The 24,553-nt window shown below is 40.4% G+C and overlaps 1 protein-coding gene across 1 annotated transcript in view; it reads right to left on the reverse strand.

The window, feature by feature from the left end:
• Positions 1-24,553, reverse strand: part of LOC124167671 (B-cell receptor CD22-like) — a 773,246-nt gene that overhangs the window by 340,917 nt on the left and 407,776 nt on the right. Inside the window, exon 2 of the mRNA XM_046545655.1 lies at positions 22,485-22,617. Within this exon, the coding sequence (XP_046401611.1) occupies positions 22,485-22,591 (107 nt within the window). The 5' untranslated portion in view covers positions 22,592-22,617. The remainder of the gene's footprint in view (positions 1-22,484; positions 22,618-24,553) is intronic.

The raw sequence follows: 24,553 nt of genomic DNA on the forward strand, positions 1-24,553 counted from the left end.
TGCCACGCACCCATGAGTAATGTCGGCGCGAGAGGGAGCAGTTGGTGGTTGAGGAAGATTCTCGGGAGAAATATCAGTCTCCTTGCGTCGGTGAAAGGTGAGACGGCGCCCGAGAAAGCAGATTGCATTCTGGGATATGGGGTCGAGCGGCGGGAAAGGGATGAGCAAAGTTCATAAGGCGAGGGAGCAGATCCTAGCGGAGAGCGGAAAATGGCGCACGCGCTGAAACATGGCAAATGCCGTTGGGCGCTTCCGCATAACGTCAACAGCGTCGTAACTCAATTTTCGTTACATATAAGGGTGGTAAATTCAAACGAAGTGCATGGAAATATATCAAGAGTTGGCGAATAGCAGTGGAGGAGAGTAGAAGTTTAGCATGATAAAGAGAATTACACATTTAGCAAGGTCTCACGTATCAGTCAATTACTTTGATTCTCAAATTTAGACCAACATAATGTGATAATGATGCCACATTCTAAAACAAATTCTAAGGGGTTCGTTTTCACTACGTTCATCTCTTAATATCTGAAGAAAACTCTGAAGAAAAAATTATATTCATACATACCAATAGACCTTTTTAATGATATTAAATCGATTTCATTTTCATAAAAATGAGGGAATTATAGCATTAAATTCCACCGAGGAGGAAAAAACCTTCTCGGTATGACGCTATGATAGCAGTGGATTCAAATTTAAAAACAATAATATCATTAGAAATTCCTAAAAAGTTTCGAAATGAAAGTAAAAATTATTTAATACAAGTGAAAAAAAGACTACGAATAATAAAGGACTTCGCAGATGTGTATGGCCGATGTTATAAATCATCATGTGCATACCGAAATGAGAGTGTGCGCTAGCGAAATCTGCAGTTGGGATGCTTATTTTCCAGAATAGAGGGATGGAATCGCCACTTATCAATACCCAAGCCGACTCCACTCACAGCCTCACCTTTCGCTCAATTTGCAAGGATGCCACTCATCCACAGAGGGCCCGCGGATGGACCCTCGCGAGAGCACCCTCTGACCTTCCAGGGCCCTCTCAGTAACGTCAAAGAGCGTTTCTTTTATTCATGCGACGACGCCCTCGACGGCAAAACAAATGCACGGCTCACATTTCAAGCGAAGACGCAGCGCCTGCCTCTGTTTCTCTCCTTCCCCAAACCATCTAGACCAAAATACTCTCCTCGATGAAACAACTTCATGTTTACGCTAGCATTTACGGCAGACGGGAGGAAAAAATATGCACGTCTTAATCGTTGAACATCAATGATAAATGACACAGGAAGAGCAGTGGAAGCAAAAAATTAGCGCAGTAAAGAAGCTGATGTTTTGCACTGATTTTTTTAGATAGTGATGGTTGGTATGCAAATGCTTTAGAGGAGTATACGAGTACCCAGGTAATGATTCGTGTACCCTCAAGAAAAAGCCGACTCATTCATGCAGGATTCAAGCATTTTCGTTTTTGAAGTCGATCTATGCGAACCACGGCGCGTGGAAGAGCTCAACGCGAAACCAGAGCGCGCGAATCAACGACGTGAATCCCGTTCCACGTCAGCGGTTTAATTGCCTGCGCTGCCATCTATCGCCGTCTTCACAAACCCAGTGGCAATGGCAGGCGAGTGGGTGGGTGGGAAAAGTTTTGAGCGACCGCGCAATAAAAATTCTTTTTCTTCCGGTTGGTGAGGTGTCGCGCTCTAGCGGCCCACGTGGCAATCAGAGACACCATCGGGGAGGAAGAAATTCGAATTAAGAGACGAGGAATTAGTTAATTGGTTCGCGTGGCGGAAATTGGATGAAAATGGAAGCACTCGCGCGGGGAGACACGCGCGAAGATGCAAAACGAGTGATAATGAGAGCCACTCGACCATCGAATGAGCAAACGCGGTCGCGACGGGCGACCACCACTCCAAATGCTCAGCAACCGCTCTGAGATCGGGTGAACAGAAAACAAAACGTCGTCAATTTTTGGCCTCACCACAAACAATTGCCTGGCAAGGTCACGTCTAGCTCATTGGGCCTGTCTTCTGTGGCCTACCTTCGTGTGTCGCAATGAGGTTTAATCCACACGAAGTGGTCCAAATTACGGTATCCAGGAAACAGTGTTGCAAAATACCTTACACACTTTTTACAAACCAGTCATAATAACTAAGGTCAGTATTCCATTTTTTTTATCATTAAAAAGCAATAACATGAATATCTTAAGCTTTTAATACGGCAAGGGAAAACATAATAAACTAAATACCAACTTACTCTAACTTACAGTTTTTTCACAAACCAATTCTGAACCTAAATTTACTATTAAAACTTGCCATTTAATGTGATTGTCAATGCAATAAAAATCTTATCTTTGATAATTTTTCAACCTAAATCTGGATGGAAAATCTAAAAATTTCTCATACTGTTTAAATGTTCTTGTGAATGTCAACATTATTCGGATTCAACCACGAGAGGAAAGGATTTACGTCATAAATCATTAATGGTAAATACATTAGGGAATAAATAATAATAATAATAATAATGCTTAGGCTGAAACCTTGTTGGGCAACAAGGATTAAACTTGCGCTAATATTCTCGTCTCCTGCCGGATAATTACATGGACAGAAATCCATATTGAAATGCGGTGACGAATTTGATAGTAGTCATGGAACATAATGTATCAAAAAAGGAGCTAATATTATATCTTGATGAATAATCCTCCTATAAATGCCATTTGCAAAACTGCAACAGTAATTAACGTGAATCTCAGCAATATTAATCATTGAGAACAGATTTGTGAAGGGGAAAGCTCCCTCCAATTACGCACGAGAGCTCGTAACCATCATCAAATTAGGCATTGTCTCGTTATTATGACGTGTCAGTTTGAGCCTGACCCCATGTGATGATTCACCGAGATACCAAAATATATATAAATAGAATTTGCTTTAACCCATTAGTGCATAGCGTCCGATATATCGGACGTGTCCATGTCTCACATAAACGCTTCTCGAGTCATTAAATTCAATGAGTCAACTAAAATATTATCGGGGGGGGGGGGGGGGATGAAGACAGGCATCCATTTGAACTTTATACAGTATTAAAATTTGTGGCGCAAGTCAACTGGAGCCCATAAAAAAATAAAATACACCCGTCCGATGCATCGGACGCTATGCACTAATGGGTTAATCGGAGCTTGCATCCATACGTATGAACTATTAAAATGGCTACTTCCAAGCAAAGAAGTCATATTATAATATTATAACCATTTTTGTCGATCCTTTTCCTTCTCAAATAATCGGCATCTCACAAACATCTTCGGATTTAATATTCCTCACTCATCTCACAGAAACAAGCAGCGATTATCGTTCTTAAACATTACATATGAAGGGAAGGCTCGTTTCAGAACAAAATCTGTATGTAAATATAATGGATTATGCAGCTTCAAAGCTTCGCAATATCACTTGAAGTTTGGTCACCTCAAGAAGAGACGCGAATGCAATGGCACAAGGTTAAAGAGATTACCAAATATTCTCTCACCAACGCGACGAATTCAATTTTTCATTAATGCCATAAACATTTAACAGCACATCCTACACGAAAAAAGCAAGATGAGGTCACATGTACATTTTTTTCCTTCTCGCCAGAATCACCAGGGGCCAATGTTTGACCTCATTTATGCTCCGGGAAGAGCCCGTCATCATCTGCACCTTCGCCTTGAACTTAACGGATAAAAAATATGAAATAGAGCAATGAGGTTTTCCTGATTTTAATGCGCGCATAAGCTTCGAGGGAGCGAAAAGGAGGGGGGGGGCGACACACCCCCGTACCGCGATGAGCAGAGGAGCCATGGCAACCCGCAGGGCATTTAACGAGCCATTCCAGCGCAAGATGTTGACAAAAAAAAAGATGAAAAAGAAGCAACGCCATTTTCATTTTTTCATGCAACTCAGAGGCGAAGAGTTCAACTTCTGTCGTCCATCATCCGATACATCCCCTTATACGAGCAGGAATAAATTGAGATGATTTTTTACGATAACTTCGAACCTATCGTAGGGAAAAAATATCAGAAATACTTGTGTCAAATCCTTAAAGAAGTTAGGATTCGTTGAGCATGTCGTGCGAAGATTACCAGAAGAAAAAGTAAAAGAATGGTGTCATTTCGCACTCATTCGGCCTCGCCCCGAGGAAAGAGAGAGGTTGAGGAATTTGGCGCAGAAATGCTCAATCAATCCGTGAATTTAATTTAATAATTTAACATAAAGGAAAGATGGGCCATTATTTAATGGCGATGGGCGATCAACCTCTAGGAGCGTATACAAATCGTTACACTGATGTTAAAAGATTTCGGAGAGACTCGGAAACTGCGCGCCTGGTTTTGATTGCTTGGGCAATTGAGAATGGATTTCTTTAAGAGAGGCACGGAGAACATCATCATAGAATCTAACTATATATCCAGATCTGACAAAGACGATAAATTAAGAGAGACGTTTTGCCGGACGGATAGTTATAGGAATGTGTTATTCACTCAAACAATAAGGAACTTGAATAAATGGAAGGTGGGACTGCATTTGAGGATTTACTTCTTATTTCCAAACGGCTGGTATTACAACAGCCCCCGCCACACGCCTCATAAAGCGGGGTAGTATGCAGATGTAGATAACGGACACCAAGTTAAATTTTCATGTACACTACTCCGCAAGCAGCCTCTATACTTAGACGTAAGCCGTGCGGTATTAATATAAAAGGCAAAAAGAAAAGGAAACACAGCGCCCTTTCGAGGTATTTGAGTCACACTTAGCAATTCTTCATATACATCATTTAGCGCTGGAAAACGAAGTCCCGTTAATATCGCTCCAGAAAATATCTACCCTAATCCCTTCATTTTTCCAGTCAGACGTGGAAAATATCCGGTTTTAAGCAACAGTTCTTCGCGTCATTCTGAAAAATACCTATTCTTAATTGCTCATGCAATCTAAGCCCATCGCGTAGCCTCCGAGAATCTATCGGCTCCAATCACATTTCTAGTAAATATGTGTGACATTCTCTGTTAGCTCGAAGCAGTTTTTAATGAATTTTGAGTTGAGTTCGTGAATTACACGCTGTCAGATTTTAATAAAATTCTTTTCGTCACAGCCTTACGATAAAAATAGTATTATTGGCAAAAGATCCATCAAATTTTAAAGGCACCAACGATGGTTACGAGTTGTGAGCTGGTTTTACGCTGTTTTCATTTCTGAAAACGTACTTACGAAAGGCCTTCGAAATAAGGTTCAACTTTTTTTAATAATAGGTGAAAGCATAGTCCACGTGGGTAAAAAAATCATGCATATCGCAGCAAGCTCTTGAAACTTCGTCATGCAAAACGCGGTTCTCAAAAAACGACCCGCTCAACAGCCTTGTCAGAATATGAAAAATACGAAAAAATAATTGGTTCTAAAAAAATAAATGGTTTTAAAAAGTGAGGAATTCTGCCTGTGATATCGGTTGAAAGGAAGGGAATTACGACGCGTAGGAGAAGAATATTTTTGGGAAAAGTAGAAAAAGGCCTCACCACTTATTTTCGTCGTAGCGACACGTGTCGCGTATAATACACGTACCAAAGGGTCGCCAACGCTATATTTCCCACTGACTGCCATGATTTCCTCGCTTTTCAACTTTTCTCGTGGCTTTAGAAAAAAATAAATTCCAATCGCGTTGTCGTTAGTTTGGTGGTTCAAACATAAAAAAGGAATTAGGCGTTTTCAGCCCCTATCATGGCCTAACGGAGGATTTATACTTTTCTTTCTTTATTTACTAGACGTCCCCCGATGACGTCAAGTAAAGGGCTACACATGAGCAGATGCCAGAATTAAAAAAATAAATGATAACCAATGCCCGGATGGAGTTGACTTACTCAAACGGGACTCGAACGTGCGACCTTTGGCTTGGCAGGCGAGAAAGTTAACGAGGGCCAATTCCGAGAACGGAAAATGAACTAATATGCACAAAAACTCATTACGTAAATGTTTAACAGACAATATCTGTTAAAAAAGTTACTCGATAAAGATTTATTTAATCCCTTGAGGTATTAGACAACGTATACACGATTGAACAAAAAGTATAGCTGGTTATTGCTCCTGTTTCTCAAATTTATATAATACTCATTTCTAATTTGGATTATTAGAATATTTGAGATTCTTCATCAACACCAAATACTTGCAAGGACAAATGGAGGCTTAATAGGCATGTGATCACTTATGTACAGCATACGGTCTATATTCTCGAGATAAGTGAAACTTCCGTTTCAACGGCATTCAATAGAACTCGCTCACCGTTGTACGCAATGAGCAAATTGCATATGATCTGCAGAAATGGTTCACTGCGGACCACGTAGACAGCATAACTACATACACTACAATCCAATCTTTGGGTCACTCAATGCGAAAGAGTGGCATCACCTCCCGACCCAATGGAATCGCGAAATTGCGCATCTCGCCATCTTGAGAAGGACTTTAAATATCAGCCTCGTCTGTGAGCGTGGGAAACAACGTCACTTGGAATTCATTTGCTCAGTTCCCATTGCACTTTCAAATGAATTGCAACATAGATACATTTGATAGGTTACGATACACAAAATTAATATTTCCGCGCTAAAATACATTGCGGTTCCCCATAATGAGAAGGTGAGCATCGGACGCGATATACTTTGGTTTGAATCCAAATCATTTACAGCCTTTGAATGCTTCTGACTTGGTTTGCTTCACCGTTGTCACCGTTTACATTGTGTTGTTACGTGTTCCCAACCTTTTCATGTGATCGGTGAGGGAAGACGTCAATGCAGCCAAAGCCACAAGTTTATGATTTCACGAATACATGGTAATTTATGGAAAGGCGTTGCTTTGATTAATTGTTTGTATCATCCTTCCGGTGATCGCCGCGCCGCCATCGGATTTTGGTGGCCATTTTTAAACTAATCCCCATACTCAATTTCAAATAAATTGACAGATATATAATAGGAAATTTTGTATTTTGACAATTTTTCCTAGGGTTTCAAACAATTTTAGAGGGGGGCGTCATACGCACTTTTGTCGTATCTCGTCTCGTTCACCCCAAACATTTGTATGAAAGAGTGGTTAGAAGTGGGCTTTAATTATATACTTATATCGTATGACTGGGCCGGGTATATTCACGATTAGGTCGACAATCGCAAGAGACTCAGTGGATACTCCCTAGACTAAGATCGTTTGATCAATGGATTAATATCTTCCTGAGCAATACGGAGGAGATCATATTCGAACCTCACTCTGCATTTAAGTCCGTCAGGAACGATTAATTAGGAGGGATATTTTGCGAAAAGGATAGCTACAGTTTTTCCCTCAAACGATAAGTGGCATTAATAATTGCTAAGTGGGACTCCAACGCACACATTTTTATTTTAAGCAGCTGGTGCCCTAACACCCACAGCACACGTGCATCGAGACGGCTGATGGAGTACTGCTCGCACACGGATACCACATGCGTTCTAAAAAAAGCGAAGTTCTTCAACCGAAGGCTATTTTACTCATACTTTTTTATGGGCAATACTGAAAGTACATCTATCAACAGTATTAAATAAAAATTGGGTTGTGTCTGTATGTCTGTGTCTATCGCTCTACTACTACTGATCCGACAGAAATAAAATTTGGCAGGCAGTTGATACATTCGGTTCACATATATGCTATATTACAACGGCCCTGAGGCCCTGGAAGGCCCTCAAGTGGGCCCGTTCACTTAAAAAACATGTTGGTCCCTCGAGAGAATATGGGGGTCGCGCAGCTGATTATTCAATCCCTTTTTTAAATCCCTTTAAACTGAAAGTTGTAGTTCTCTTAGTTGAGTGAATGAAAAAGCAAAGATTCTTATTCTTCCACTTAATTTGTTTTTACAATTATAACTTCCTCAGTAATATTTTTTATTAGGTCAAAAACAATTTCTTTCTCTTTTCAAGAATAGTGTATTTGAATGATAACCACTGACGAGGAATATGTTTTCGTTCATTTTAGCTTAAGCTTGACAGCCAATAGATACACTAATTTATTAAACTAATGAATTTAATTCAGAGGCCATTCATATACAGCCATACGGATGATACTGGCTGCTGCAAAGGGATTTGTTTTCATCTTATAATTCTCTGTCTTCCTTTCATTGCCCATAGACTGTCAAAGGGTACCCACACTAGTAAGTAATACTTGTACTCATTAACTTGCCCTGAAGTTATTATTATGTTTCATGTATATATAAATTCATTACATTGATTTAATTGTACATGTTCGCAGCCTGAATCCGGGAAGGTTGCCGTCACGTGAGCGCTCGCTGGGTTACCATACGTCGCTAGGGCTCCAGTGGTTGCGAGGGGTTGGAGTGAGAGGCGAAGTTTGCACCTCCGATCATATTCGCCTGCAGTAGTTGGCATCACTTGGGCCTGCCAATCGAAACGGCAGTATGCAGACATACCAATGCACTGATAAATAACACTCCTCTAATGCCGAATTAAAGGTGTACCAAAAACAACACGGACAGAATTTGTAATTTGATTTTAAGTATATATGCGGTGCTGATTCGGAATACATAAATAAATACAAACATAGTATGCATTGGTAGCTTAATATTGGTATATAAGTGCTCCAGCCCCACATTCCTCCCTGTCTCTCCCAAGAGAGTTACTTTTAACTCCCTGAGGGTATTCTTCCTGATAACCTTCTTCATTCTATCTCGGTCCTCGACACTTCCCTTGCGATTAGGGGACTATATTTCCGGGTAGGATGTCATCGCGTCATGTTTAGTGCGAGGCTGCATCTTTTAGGGCAGTCCATGCGTTGGTTTCTTATTGCACACCTTGCCCATCGCCCATACCTTGAATATGCAGCGAGCGTTTGGGATCCGGTGCAAAAAGACTTAATCCGCGAGCTGAATAAAATACAAAGGAAGGCTGCGCGTTTAGTCAAAAACTGCTACGGGCGTACAGACAGTGTTACCCAGATGTTAAGCGAATTAGGCTTGGAGCCGCTGGCGACTCGGAAGCTGCGCGCTTAGGCTTAGATTGCTTGAAAAATTGAGAATGGATGTCTTAAAGAGCGACACAGAGAACATAATATTTCAGCCACACTATATCTCCAGGTCCGATAGTAGCGATAAATTAAGAGAGATGTTTTGCGTAACGGATAGATATGGGAATTCGTTTTTCCCCCGAACCATTGAGGACTTTAACAAACGCTAGTCCCAACTTCGTTAGAGCACTTCATTTTTTTTAGCTGTAAACGGCTGGTGTCCTAACACCCCCTGCCACACGCACGCCTTTTAGGCGGCTTACGAGGTATTGTGTAGACGTAGATGTAGAATACTCCGACCAAAATAATCACTCTCGCTCGGCCATTGTCATCGGACCGATTCTCGCACAAGATACCCTCCGCCATCAGTGCCCTCTGCTCAACGGAAACTCCTCTCACCAGAGGAGACAAGGGCAACTTGTACATTCCCGAAATTGCCTATTAAATATCCTCCGGAATTGTTTTCATAAAATTCAAAATTAAGTCGTGGAAGCGCATTTGAGCCTTTAATCTTTGGATTGGGAGTGAAGCGCAGTAGTCACGACGACTCCTTGTCGAAATGTGGAATAAATATTTATGATCAATCCAACCTTTATTCATCTAGCACATTAATCTTGAATTTTACACTTCAATTACATTATTGATTGCAGCATGACCACAGAAAGATATACAACTTACAATTGTTTACAACTTGGATTCAAAACTTCTATTTTTGTATAATATTTTCATGAGAAATGATTAATTTTCACTGAGTAACTCTACATGACGATTAAGTACCTAAGTGAGATTTCTGATTACCAAAAGAGCAAACTGCGGCAGAGAGAATTCTTGTTTTATGATCGGTTCCTGGCAGAGCTCAATGCTGATTCGTTGAGAATTGGCAAGGCTGACATATACACGAATAAAACTGAAATGCGAATGGAAACCTTTGATGAATTTGAGCCTGATAACATATATTTCGATGATGAAGGAAACAGTTTGAAAACCACATAGAAAGTAAATAAACGCTCTTGAAGGCAATATTCAACTGGGCCTGCCGCACCGTTCTCGAGATGAGAGTGTAGAGAGCTTGAGGGACTTTGAGGGGAATATTTCCGCTCAAATGTTGCGATCCCAATTCGGTGAGTGAAGAGCGACATCTTGGTTCGAAAGAGGAGACAGAAGAGGTGGAGGAGAGGCAGGTAGATGCGAAGGAATGTGACTTCCGTTTCCCTCGCATCCGTTAGCTTCGCACGGAGGGAGCGAATGATTTCACGGTCGTGGTGGGGCGCTGTGGTTAAGCCTGTGAGTGAATAGTGATTATCTGATTCCACGTCCCTGTGTACAGCAATGCCTCCGACATTATTAGCGCCTCGGGGTGCCGGGCTGAGGAGGGGTTTAGCGCAGGGTGTCTTTGAGTGCGTTCTCCCTTTGATAACAACCAATCCCCGCCCCTCCCACCCCACCCCAACGGAAACACGTCGTAAATAGGATGCTGGATTAAGGGATGAAGAGGAGCCTGGATATGTGGGTTAGCGGAGCGGAGGGTGTGTTTCACAGATGTGCGCCGCTCACTCCAAAATAAGGGCCTTTCGATCATTCAACGACCAACAGTTTGGCCAACATTGGCACTCACTCATTTATTCGTCGAAACGCTCGCTGGGAAATTTATTCTCGAGTTCCTAAGGTTAAAAAACCATCCATTCACGAATGTTTCCGACGAAAGAAATCCGAATTCCGATTAAATATGGAAGTAAAACATCTCTGAACCCATTTTTCGATTGTCTGAGGTTTTTTCCATCTGGAAGGAGAATAGAAGACAAGGGTTTGAGGCGTCGCAAGTCAGAGAAACCAAATCCATTGATCCAATGAAAAAGAAGACCAACCTAGAACAAAACATAATCCTGAGATTTATCTCTAGATGATATTTTTTCCTGATAGAAAATTTTGCCTAGATGTCAAAATTTGTAAAATGGACATAGCTGTGGAGCACTGCAGCACACTTCAAGGAAAATCCCTCTTCAATGTTACATATTTCCAATGAGGCAGACAACGTGCCATGTGGGGGAAGTCTAGATAACCATAAAGTCAGTAATTGGCAAACATTTTAACATTGCGATTAAAATAAATCGTCCCAGGCGATGCCGTGTGGAAGTGGTTCTCCTTCATAATGAAACACATTCCACACTTCGCATTACATCAGCAGACACATATTTCGGAAGCCTGCCATGGCCAATCAAAATAATAAAAAGTGTAGAGTTCGTTATTATATTTCTCTTAGAAGGTAAATTTGAAACAATTGAAAATACAGTGAAATTAATTTAAAGTACGTTGGCATCTGAAAGAAATAAAAAGCTTAAAAATTAGATGAGTACGATTTCTTTTAGAATCTAGCCTAGAGAGTTGAGAGCTAATATGATTCTAGATATTTTTGGGTAAAAATTAAGAATAATAATAATAATGTGATTTTTAAACAATATAATTTTTATTCTTTTCCTAAATATGATTTGATAATAGACAACGATCACGTATTTCTTAGTCAAGAGTGTTTGTTTATCAAACACTCCATGGTATTTCAGTTAAGCCATGTGGAAGAACACCTCATGTTCGAAATGATGGCGAACTGAAGCATTTTATTTATAGGCCTACGCGTCAATGAATTGTCTGCTAATTACGCTTTATTTTCCATTATCGCAAGCGCGGGAATGCATAGCGGCGTCCAGGGTGAACATATAGAGGCTTTCCTCAGCGTTCCTATTCTCTGCTCCTAAGTTATGGGAGGTTATATTTTTCCCCTTTCTTCATCTTCTGCGTCCTCGTCTCTCCAGTGCAACCCAACCCAACCCTTGAATGGAAGGAACGCGCCCTCGCTTTAATTCGACATCAAGTTGGTTTATGCGGCGTCGTCGTAAGTCTCGGTTAGCCACTGAGACCGCCATCGCCACCGCCAACTTCGAATTTTCCCTCCGAAATTCCTTTCGATATCTTCGGGGTTCCATGCATAGCGTTATAAAGATCGGCAGAGGGCAATTTCCGTGTTTTCCGTTAGAGTGGCTCCTCAGAAGAATAGAAGAGGAAGTGTTGTATTTACAGGTGAGAGAGTATTTGCAATTGTGTCAGAGTCGAACGATGAATGAATGAACAGCGTAACTTTATACCTCGAGACAGTCAACCTCGACACAAAGCTTTTACAGCTGCAAATCGTACATGATGTCCCTCGTTTAAACAACATTACTCCGAATCTGTACTTCAGGAAAACTTTCTGCGACATAAGAGGCCCTGTTTGCATGAAATATGCTGAAATTTGTTGTCGACAGCTCGACAGCGACAATAACAAAGGCATGACGATGAAACATTCGAGGAACTTATTTATCTATTTCTAGCGTAGGTAATTTTGAAAAATAGCGACTAGAATTTTCCCTGCATCCTCGTCTTCATTTAGTACCATAGGCTGTCGGGGTTTTCCATTATGTAAAAATGACTCTAAAACCATATGTTTATTGCTCAAGACACAAAGCGAATGCAAACATATTTTACAATAGCCTTAAGGCAAGGATTAGTTGATGGCGTTTATCGGTAAACTCTTGTACACTCGGTAAGCTCTTGGGTAAACTCGTGTACTCACCATATGTACTTATCACGTGGCGTGGGAAATTGACGTATCAATGAGCTCGAGAGGAAAGGTTAGTCACAAGACAAAATTAAATACGATATATTAAAATATGGTTAACTTTGTTGATACGCCATTTAGCTTCACTCGAATGATTTTTCTTGGTACTCAAATGCGCCGCAATAACGCAGCATTCCGCTACTCGCACGCAAGACACAATACCCATTGAGACGCTCGAGGGACCAAAGAATTGTCGCCACCCACCCTCTCATAATCCTTAATCTAAGGTGACGGCAAGGATTACTTACGTCACTAATTGTAAGTGAAAAAGATGGCGACGGTTCGTTTCAACGCAATTCACATGAAAAAACGACTTTGAAATTATTATCACTGAATGAGTACGAAATTCTAAGGATTCAAAAGCAGTTGCTTCGGTACGGCCACTTATCTCAGTGTTGCAACCCGAAAGTTGGTCTGATTGGGCGAAGGTAGACTTCGCTTCCATTAAAACAAAAAGCACACGAACTCCACATAATGGATTATGGCGATCATTTTATTGCCTAAAACTAAGGGTTTTTTCGTCTGAGGGTGTGCTATGGCTTTGCCTGAGATTTAAACCCAGGACTCCTCCTTCAGATATCAAATGCTTTACCCACTGCGCTTCCAAACCCCCTTAAATACAGATTCCATAAGTTACTTGAATTTTGAGAGCAAAACTGAAATAATACCCACATTACCTATGATATATACCGATTTAAGGCACTTACTTCCACTGTAGGCATAAAATTTATCGTGTAAGGAAAAACTTATTTCAAACGGTCTTGGACGGTGAAGTAAAAACCTAGTGGCCACTCCATTGGTTGTTGAAAAAGGGCACTTAGCCCAAACAGTGAGTTAGTTTCGGGCAAATTCGTTGATAATTTGAACAAATGAATAGACACAAGGGTTTGGTTACGCCAAACATTAACAGATGTGACCGAAACATTATGATAACATGCTGATTTCAATAGCAATGCCACAAAATTTAAGTTCATTTATCTACTGAGAGGTGAATGATGGAATACCAAGTGCTGATAATACTAATACCATGTAGCCTTACCATATTGTCCGAGTGTCCATGTGATTATATTTTGAGGGGACAATTAGGAACACAAGAAGTCTTTACCTGACAATATGGACAGTATGGTATGCCAAGTGTTTGGTACGGGTGTTTGCAAAAAAAAGAGAAAAGCAAAGACAATTCCATACCACGAATGAAAAGAACATTAAGTTAGAACCTAAAGACAGAACGAAGTTTCAAAATTTGTTCTGATGAATGAAATGCAATGGTTTAAGAACTCTTTTAATAATAACACTTTTAAATCAATTTAATGAGACGATTTCCAGGCTGGCGAGCGAAAAGCTTGGCATTATGAAAAACCAACTCGCTCGATTTGCTTTCAGGGAAAGAGTAAGGCCTTGGTCACAGCAACTTCACTTGGCTGAAATTGATTTAAATAAGGAGTTGGCTACTTGAGATGATCGTCTACTTGTTCACAGAAACTTAAAGTGACTTCACTTGACTTGGAATGCTCATTATTAAAGAAAAGCACATATTAATCTCGAAACTAGACAGTAGAAAGAAATATCGATTTATTGACAGAATAAAAAACTACAGAAAATTTTCTTCAATTGATTTCATTATTGAAACGCAGTCTGAGCTATGATTGGTGGAACATTTCACTAATCGGTAGAGGGTATATTCTATTTAGTTAAGTCTAGTTCATTTGCTAGGAAGTAAGCTTAGTAGCTATGGACTGAGGCACTAAATTGTTGACTGCAAAAAGCGATAGATACCGAAACAACTGCCAATCGCACCATTGTCGTTGAAAAGTTCAACCATTTCGATCGCTACGCCGCCAATATGGCACTAACAGCGTTCGTCATGTCGTTTTAATCTATATTTTGTACAGTTTTAACCCAAATGAAGTTTCTTGGGGGTAAGGGGACATTTATTCATCGAGGAAGAGAATTGACGTTGTCAAGGATGATTTACCATTTACTGCGACTGATCATGTTATTGAGAATGTATCTTCATTATTTTGAAAATTGAAACCTATTTTTATTTAATACATGAATTGCCATGAGAAAAAATTCCTCTGGACCGAGAAAAAATTATCCGCCTGATTAAAATTTTCATGTCTAGGAAATTTATGAATTTATTTCTCGATTTTGCCAACTTTCACTACTTTTCTATGCCAGAACCTAAATAAAATTAACTAATAATATAGTTCCTCGTAAATTCTAAAAATACCTAATCTCTTAATCGAAAATTAGGCATAAAGACAGTAAAGTAAGCTTAAAATCCTCATAAAACTTTTTAACGTTTTTTTTTCTGAGGGAAAAAATAATACTGCACATTACAGGATGAGTAACTGGCTGATGTTCGATCAGAAGATAATGAAGATATCTGGTAAGCTCTATTAAAAGCAAATTAAAGAGTATCCAAGCAGGAAATGTGGATGAAAACATGAGCTATGGTTGAAAAAATGACAGAGACATGATAACGTGCTCTAAGAGACAAAAAACCGCCATTGTGACGACCGAACGGCAGTAAATGCCTATGGTAGATAGCTATCATTTGCCTAAAAGAGCCCTTTAAACCTCAAATCTGACGTCCACGGCAGCCAAGCATTAGGTAAGCACCCTTTCGGAAGGTACCTACTCCAGTTTGCCTTTCCATGCGTTAGTATTCACAGAGATTTTAGTGTTATTACTAGGCGCGGGTAAAAGCCATAACGCCAGGGGATCGAGTGGCCAGCCATTATCCCCTGCGGACATAAAACGGCTTGCTGTCTCCCTTAAAAAGGATTGCTTAATGCCGGAGCCCGAAGAGCAGCGGAGGCCAAGGGAGGGAGGGACTCCGTAAGAGCAGCAGTTTATGGAGCAGAACGAGAGAGACAGTTCACATCAGTGCGATTGCTCTGGAATTCCAGCAGAAAGAGTCAACGAAAACCAATGATAATCGTCGCAAAGGGGGAGGCTGTCATTTTAACTGACAGTGCGCTAATGTTCGTAGAAATAAATCTTGATTTTACCGGGCATATACTTTTCGCAGCTTCTGAATAGGGTGGTTTCCTATAATTTATTTATTGCCTAAATCGAAAGATTATGACTCCTGCAGTACGCATTTCACGCTCATAGATTTTCGATTGACGATATCTATTTTTCGCGATTAAACGAAAAGTGAAAAATTTCAAACGCGCGAAAACGCGACGGCTAAAGATGAATGCTGGGAAAAGCCTGTGTGACGTCATTCTGGTTCCCCCTGTCGCCTGTGTGAGGTGACCTTGGGGCGAGGATATGTGCGTCGCTGAGATGCAGGCTGCTAGCAGGTAGCGCTAGGCTTAAATAAGGATTATTAATACCCTATCAAACGAAGAAAACTTTCCGACCTTAGGCAGTTTTAATAGGTGATTATTAAGAGATGTTTCCCTGAGCTCTGTGCCTCATGCATGCATTTTTAATCTCAGACGATGTAAAAGTCTTATCTACTCGTATAGGAACTAGGTCCCTGTGACGTCACGTGGAGTGGAATCGCATGGGCGCCAATCTGGCCTTTTTCAAATGCGGTTAAAATTGACCATTGCCATTCGTCTAAACTGGTATTTATAAAACCAAGTAATTGGTATATTATGAATACACTAATGGTGGTTAAGGAATCGCAATCAATGCATTTCGTTTCCTTTGATGAAGGAAACTACCCTATTACGGCGCAATAGAAGAATCATGAAGATAAAGAGGATGGGTCGTGAAAGTAATGCAGAGTTCGTAAGAACGGTGCGAGAGAAGTTCATTGGATGCCCTGTGTAGGAGACATGACAGTGTTCAATCGACCACATTGCGGAACACGAGTGTCTAATGAAATTAATCGCTGAAGCACATGTGGGAAGGAGTGACAGCCGAGGTAAGCCACGGATATAGAGGGCGATGAAAAGGCGTGGAAAGCAAAAGAATCATGCGAGTGTTGAGAGCTAAGACGATAGGCGTGCAGATGCGCGTCAAACCAATCTTAGGATCCATGACTGTTGATGATGAAGATGGCATTCATGCAAAGAAGGCATCAGAAATATATCTAACCCATGGCTTAGTTATAATAATAATAACGTACTATAGCTCCCTAAAAATGTTTACAGCAACAGAACACAAATGAAAATGGGAGCTTAGGTGACTCCTGAGGCTTTTGCCTGTTCGTTGGATCACCCTAAGAAAAATAATGCAAATTTCATATTAGTGGTGCAAACATTTTGATTTTCGATGTTACATACATAGACCAAAACATAATACCCATTTAAAAAGCAACTACTTATGAAAATAACGGCATCTTTTACGCCAGGAACTTACTTTACGATGCAAATACCGAGAAAGTTTGATTTGAGACAGTGAAATCATGTGACACTTGAACTTATTGGGAGTTGACAAAATTGGGTTTTGGCATTCGTGCCTCAAGACTACTTTGAAACAAAGGACACGAAAGCCCTTTCCATCGAGTGGCTGCTGAAGGAGTAGACCTCATTTTTCCAAGTTCAGCGATGCACTTTATTCGAAGTTACTCCTGCGGTATTAACTAAAAACTTCAGAACAATCATCGTAGATGTATGGGACCGGATAGGTACTTGTCCGCTAAAGAGAGGTGTCCGGTATTCAGAGGGGGCTCAAGTGCTGTAACAGTAACGCTTGTAAAATAAATAATCATTTCCATACTATTTCCCACAATTTTAAGGTATAATTATTGAAAAAATGAAGTATGAACGTAATTAAAATTAAATTCGTTTCCTTACAGATAATTCATTATTAAGCAATATTGCTAATTAGCAATACAAAATCGGATCTTTTATGTTTGGAGGTAGGTACATTTTTATCTGGATAGCATGTAAATTGCCGGTTGTTAGAATGAAGTGGGTGAACAAATTACCAACTGCTCTTTATTACCCTTGTACACAGGTTTCTAACTATAGTAATCTCGGTCAAAGGAGAATTTAAACGAATAAACTTTTGAAGCAAGTTGGTCCAATTCTAATACTTCTCAAGCAGGCAGCACATCTCCGTGTATTAAAGTACACATCTGAGTAAAGGAAGGGCATTTTTGTGTCTACAGGTGCCAAAGAACCATTGAAACCACAGTTAGCGAAGCAGCCTTTACTTCTGGGGCGTATATTTCTCTCCGAAACTCTCTCTTCTCCATGGACGCCATCTCTCGGAACAAAAATTAATGAGTGACCCCTAAGGGGAAGAACCAGTGAATATATTTTCCTCTCTTTAAAAGGCGTGTGGGGGAAACGACTAAAAGAAAATAAAGAATAAGCAGAGGCAGATATTCGCTCGATGAGATGGGGTTATCGGACACAAGGCACTCGCACGAAATTGAAAAATATATATGATGCATCAGCGTATTCTAATAGCATACAGTCACTTCACCCTTTCTCGCATTTAATCATGCGAGAGCCGATTAGGAGAGGACTGGAGATCCAAATACGAGGGGTGGAAAAATGGAATAACGCCTCATTCATAATGTTAAGACAACTACCATGGGGGAATGAAGAAGGCAACCACTAAATCAGACGCCCATTTTTGTCTTGACACAACGCTATGAAATACCTACCACCGGCGATGACAAAGGTCCGTACAAAGGCTACTCAAATTCACCGCTCAACTAAGAATTAATAAAATAATACCTCAAGAACAGAATAAGCTAATAGAGAACGACGGGAATGTACAACTTAGTCTTTTAATGTGTAGCTTCCGATTACGTGTGTTTTGTTATACTAAATTCTCTTATGTGCAATTTACTTCTCATTATCGAGGAAAAGCCGTCGTTTGCCATTCGTGTCTACTGACACTCTTGCGGATTACGATAAGTCATTCTGGGCCCAACTATTATGAAGAAATAGAGAAGGATCAGTCCAGAATATTCCACACCAACCACCATCCCCGCCATGAAGATGTAAATTGATGCGCAACGCTACGGCATTCAGTAACCTTAAAGGCTTCTCCGGCAAGGAAGAAGAAACTTCGGCTATCAAAACATCATGACACGGTAAACCCCAAAAACATTACTTGCTCATATGGGTACCGCGAAAAGTTTTTAAAAAGTACTTGAGGTGTAAACTAACTTTCAATAGTTTCAAATTAATATAATTAACTCATTTTCGTCCCGGTTGCAACAAATAACTCATTTTCAGAGTGGTTATTAACGCGGCATTCAGCATTGTTTAAGGTGCAAGCGTCCCCATTAAATGCGCTGAATAAATTGAGAATCTGCCACCAAAACTACTTTTTTTGGTAACTTGAATTACTGTTGGTGGTTGCTTTCGGGAAATATTGTGTAGGTAACATTATCTGCTCGACGTTTCACTCCTCCTACTGGGAGCGTTTTCGAGTGAATAGAATAAAACTAATCTCCATTCAATTCGAATTTCCATTCTCTTGAAAACACTCCCAGTAGCAGGAGTTAAACTTCGAGTAGATAATGTTACCTACACAGCATTCCCGAAAGCAACCACCAACAGCGATAAAAGAAGCTGTGAAAATCTTCATACGAAAACTTGAATTACTTTTGTGCAAAACATTCAAAATCACGTGCCTTAATGGTGTTCCTGCGCATGTGATTCCCCGAATGGAAAATCCCATCATTCATTGCAAGGAAACTGAACAGACGCGGTCCCTTTACATCCCATTGAAGGCTGATTTCTAACTGCGGTCGCTTTCTAATCGGTTTTCAAAAATGTCCGCAGCGTGGCGTTGAGTCCACTCTTTTCCCAATCATTTGCTACATAGAATTTGCATTTACGAGCTATAGGATACTTTGCATTAGATTGATAACATCACCAGGAATAATAATTTTGGTCCAGAGCACAGATTATAGCCCATTTCTCCGTGAAATTCAGACCCCTCTCTCTGCGCAACCGACGCGAGTGACGACGTTAAAAAATCCATTTAAATGCAATGCGGTGAGTGATAACACATATGGAGGCCAACTTGAGAATCCTATTTTGTTTATATTCGCGGTCAGTAGTGTCTTGAGGTCATGGGTTGAGGGTTCATCGTTCCCGAACCTTCTTTTTAACAAGTGGCGGCAGCGGGGGCAGGTTGCATTATTATCTCAGCGAGCTTCGCTTTGCAAATCACGGGCTGCGCGCGGAAGGGAGAATTTCACGTACCGCTGCCGGAACGGTGTGCATCGCACGTGCAAATCAATTCGTCGGTTGGGCCCGCGGGAGACCAATTAACAAGTGAAGCGAGCCCTCGCCGTTCGCGCGTTTTTCGCTCGACCCGTGCCCTGGCGGCCGCATCCCGAACTGCCACGGCGCCATTTCCCCCCGAAAATCACTGCGTCGGATTCGTGGGCTGACCTATTTAGGCCATCAGCGCTCGTTTGTTTGTTTCTCCGACCGCAGGTCTTCATGCGTTACTCAACTTTTATCTAAAAACAGCGCCACAGCGAATTCCAATTCATTCAGCGCCTTCGCGCGCGCGGCCAGCGCTAAAAGCATTTCCCGCGGATTACGGGTGTTATCTATTTTCTCTCAGTCAAATGCGGCAGGTAGTCAATTACCTGGAAACTAAACATATGCCAACGGCATCCGCGTGTTCAACTTCATCAGAACAAATGCGGCAGGCGGACGCGAAAAATGCGGACAACGAGGGCACAGACAGACTTACCTGCGGATGGACGCAGTGGTAAACACGGCGATGCACTCTGACTCTTGTTTTCGCAAATAAATGCTTCGGGATGAAATCCCACTAACTCGATATGCAATGAATGGATTACTCTTCGGTCGCTTTGCTAATAATTAGGAATGGGGTCTGGAAAACAAAAAATGGAAACAAAAAATTGCAAACCCATCACCAGCAGGTCAATTGCATCAAGCAGTGTAAATTATCATTGCTCGGTATAAAGTACAAGTGATGAGATTATATTCGACGGAACTTGCTTGCTTCCGTAATTCATCAGACCCTGATTTCTTTGAACATATCTAAATTTCCATTTCTTAATTTTGTTCGCCATACATGAAAAGAATCCCAAATAATCTTCCGGTTAATCATTACGAAACGCCATTCGAAGAAAAACATCGGATCTATTATCAAATCCCACTTTATTTTCTTTCAACCAGTTTGCATCTTTTTCTCTGGAATTTGAGCCGATGAGTAATCTCATATTAGCCCCGATCCTTAATTTTAACAATTTTTTTTATAAGGATTCAACAAACTTTTTGTTGATAATCTCGTCTCGCACTAGGATTTTGAATATACACCCTAATTTCAAGAAATAATCTTATTTATGATTTTTAATTCCCCATCAATTAGATTTGGGCACATTTTGTAATTTACACCAAAGGATTTGGTTCGCGATGAAAAATATTTGACTCAGCCGGGATTCAAACCCGGATCTCCCGATTGCCGGTGAGGCGTGTTAACCAGTTACACCATCAAACCATTTTCTCAGAGCGAACTTCGTGTTGGGTTTTACCGAACACGATGTTGACGTCACAAGTCCACACTGTGGCACATGTGGTGAGGGTCGTGCTTACTAAGCCACTGTCGGGGTGAAAAACCCTTATTTTGTCGCTGGTCTGCGACGACGAATTTCAATGCACTGCAGGAACAAGTGACTTTGTACGCAGTCACGCGCACGGGTGCAAAGTTAAATACACCAAAGAATGAAGTTCGCCATGAAAAATATTTGAAGTTCGAACGTTCGACGAAGCTCGCTCTGAGAAAATGGCTTGGTGGTGTAACTGGTTAACACGCCTCACCGGCAATCGGGAGATCCGTGTTCGAATCCCGGCTAAGTCAAATATTTTTTCATGGCGAACTAAATCCTTTGGTGTATTTAACTTTGCACCCGTGCGCGTGACTGCGTACAAAGTCACTTGTTCCTGCAGTGCTTTGACATTTTGTAATCATTGGGTAATCATTGGGAAGTTAGTGGACGAAGGCGGTGTTCAATGAAATTTCCTTAAGCCAAACATGTTAAAACAAACGACTTAGTACATTCCACACAGCTTTCTAAATACACCGATCGATTTCGACAAAAATGAGTCACATGTATTCAAGGAGGTAAGAGCCACGTCATGGGAAAGCTACCCTCTCTTGAAAATTGACACATTGTAAATTAAATCGATCGGGGTATATATGAAGCTGCAATGGAAGTTCAACGTGTTTTTCTTTTAGCATGTTAAACTTAAAAATAATGAATCACTTCCGCTGGACCTGTAATTATACTCATTCAGACGAAGCTACTTGTAAAACTTCTTTAAAACGCTGTAGTACATTACCTTTTCAAAATTAGGCAGGGCAGTAGAATTGGTAAAAGTATTGAAAAATGTCATTATCTCCATTACAATTACACAGTCGAATTTTAAATTAATAACAATTAAAATCACAATTACAATTATGATTATAAATACTTTTTTAAAATATTTTCCCCTGCATATGATGCAATCGCAGTCAATTTTTTCTGAAACACGGAGAACTATAATGAAAATGTTTGATCAAGTTGTTCTACAAAAAATTTAGTCTAGTGGATGAGGTCTACGTAGACGGAAGTCCTCTATCGATTAGCACGTGTGGTATTCAAATTTTTTATTACTAAAATGCGACGATTACACAAGCGTAACGAATAATCGTACGAACTTTGGGGTGGTTTGCGATTACAAATTACCTAAGATATAATCATGAACTATATTCCATTACTCTATATTCCATTACTTTTACTTCGTAACATCACATCGCCGCAGAAGAGCTAATGGTCGGGAGACCTTGGCACCGGAGAAGCACGATGATGTACGCGACGCAGTTGTCGTTCGTACCTACCTGTAAAGCGGCTCGCCGTCTGACTCCTTGAACCAGAGCACCATGTAGACGCTGTCGCCTCGGTCCGGAGGGTTGATGTCACACGGCAAATTCCCTTTCTTGCCCATCACACCCTGCACGTCCACAATGGGAACTGAAAGGAAAAACGAAGGATTCAAATTAGATTATGAACGTGTTATCATCAACGCTATCTCACACTCAGCTAATCAAATCTTTCATAGTAATAACAGCTAGAATAAGGAATTCCTTACCACTTCACATCATCCACAAAGTAATTAAAAAATTAAGTACTCGGGTTACTCCATAAAGTAGCCGGCAGTTGCCTACTCAAATACTCTCGTTGTACCTAATTTTTGCTTGTATTTGAGTATGTACGTCCTTGTGAGCAAACGTGTGTTATTCTACCTCGAAAAATGCTGATATTTTTAAGCAAATAGGTGCTATTTTTCCTTGATAAATACTTTTTTAATAAATAATAACTTTGATACCCGATAATTATAATAAATAGCATTGCTACATACATTCATAAGACGCATTACACTTAGATGGAATTCACTTTCCGTTCACCATCATAAGTCAATAATACGAAGATTGGTTGAATGCAAGAATCCATTCCGATCTCCTTACTACTTATTTACCTTTTTCATATTTACGCATTCCATCTCTTTAGCAACCTTAACAACCTGTAATATGTAATCAAGTCCAGGCTCCACTTAACCTTCCAGTCTTTTCTTCCCTGCCCTTCGACGATTGTTTTCATCATGGCATCAAAGTTATTTTAGTGGAATATACGAAGCATCAAGTGTGCTTTAATAAGGAGTGTTTTTACGAAGGGTTGCTCCATTTCGCGAAATGTGTGTAAGGGAGAATGCTGCGTACTTATTCAAAAGGAAAAGTCTAGAGGCTGTAATGAGCCATTGGCCGGAAAGGAAACGGAATGCACGGCACTCTATCCTAATCCAACTCTCTCTTCGCGTAGATGGTGAAAAACGCAAATGATATGCTAAAAATATAAAGAAATATGATTTTAATAATTTTTATGCAAAAATAGAAAATAACTAAAGATAACAAATACTGTGCAGAAATAAATAAAAGAGTGACAATGGGAAAACTGGACTTTCATGATTAGAGGAGCCTTCAAAAAGACGAAAGCGTAAGAAAAAATTTCACAAAGTTTTCATAGGGGATTCGCTGCTCTACGGAAGCAGGAGTTAACCCTCCAAAAATGAATAAATGGTTAATTAGAAGTATGAGGGAGCTGAAACGTGTGCTAAGAGGGGAAATGCTTGGGAAAGACTAGACAGCGAAGTAGAAGAAGGTAATTTCGAATGTATACGGGGGAAATGACAAGAGACCCTCTCTCAACAACATGGGTAAAAAGAAAGACACAATGACTAGGATATGCCAATCCAGGGTCACGCGATGCTTCATGTCAATTTGTTGAAAGCAAAGGCACTCGGGGAGAAAGGAAAGGTTGAAGGGCCCATGCCCACTACTGATTGAGAAATTAAGGTAAGTAGTTAATGACATGTGCAAAAAACAGTATCTTATTGATGAAAAATTTCTCGGGATTCCCACCGGGTAAGGTATTGGGTTCATTCTCCCAACGTTTCAATGGCTAAATCTGCCATCGTCTTCAGGGGTTTACTCTTAATGGTACTTTTTACGGTACTTATTTATTTATTAATATCCCTGGTTGCACGTTATTGTTGTGTTCAGACGTACCGATTAATTATGGCATTCCAGGCACTGCTCAGTTGGAAGCCTTTATCTCTGTTTAAGCTCTTCTCCTCAAGGCTAATAGCAATTGCCTCCTTTACAATTGTATCCCAATAGTTATTAGTGCGGCAAAATTATAAAATTTAACAACAGCAACTTATGTTTGGAGTGCATTCCACAGTTATACACGAAGAATGAATACATTTCAGAAAAATTAATAGTTCGTAATTTCGACAATAAATTGTTTTAGGAGTACAACAAGCGAAATGGTTCGATGTAGGCAAATATAAATCGCATTAATTTTTACAATATCATAAAATTGAAGGTCAATAAGTGAATGGATTTGCTCC

This window comes from Ischnura elegans, chromosome 11 (assembly GCF_921293095.1).
Source record: "Ischnura elegans chromosome 11, ioIscEleg1.1, whole genome shotgun sequence".
NCBI classification, from domain to species: Eukaryota; Metazoa; Arthropoda; class Insecta; order Odonata; family Coenagrionidae; genus Ischnura; species Ischnura elegans.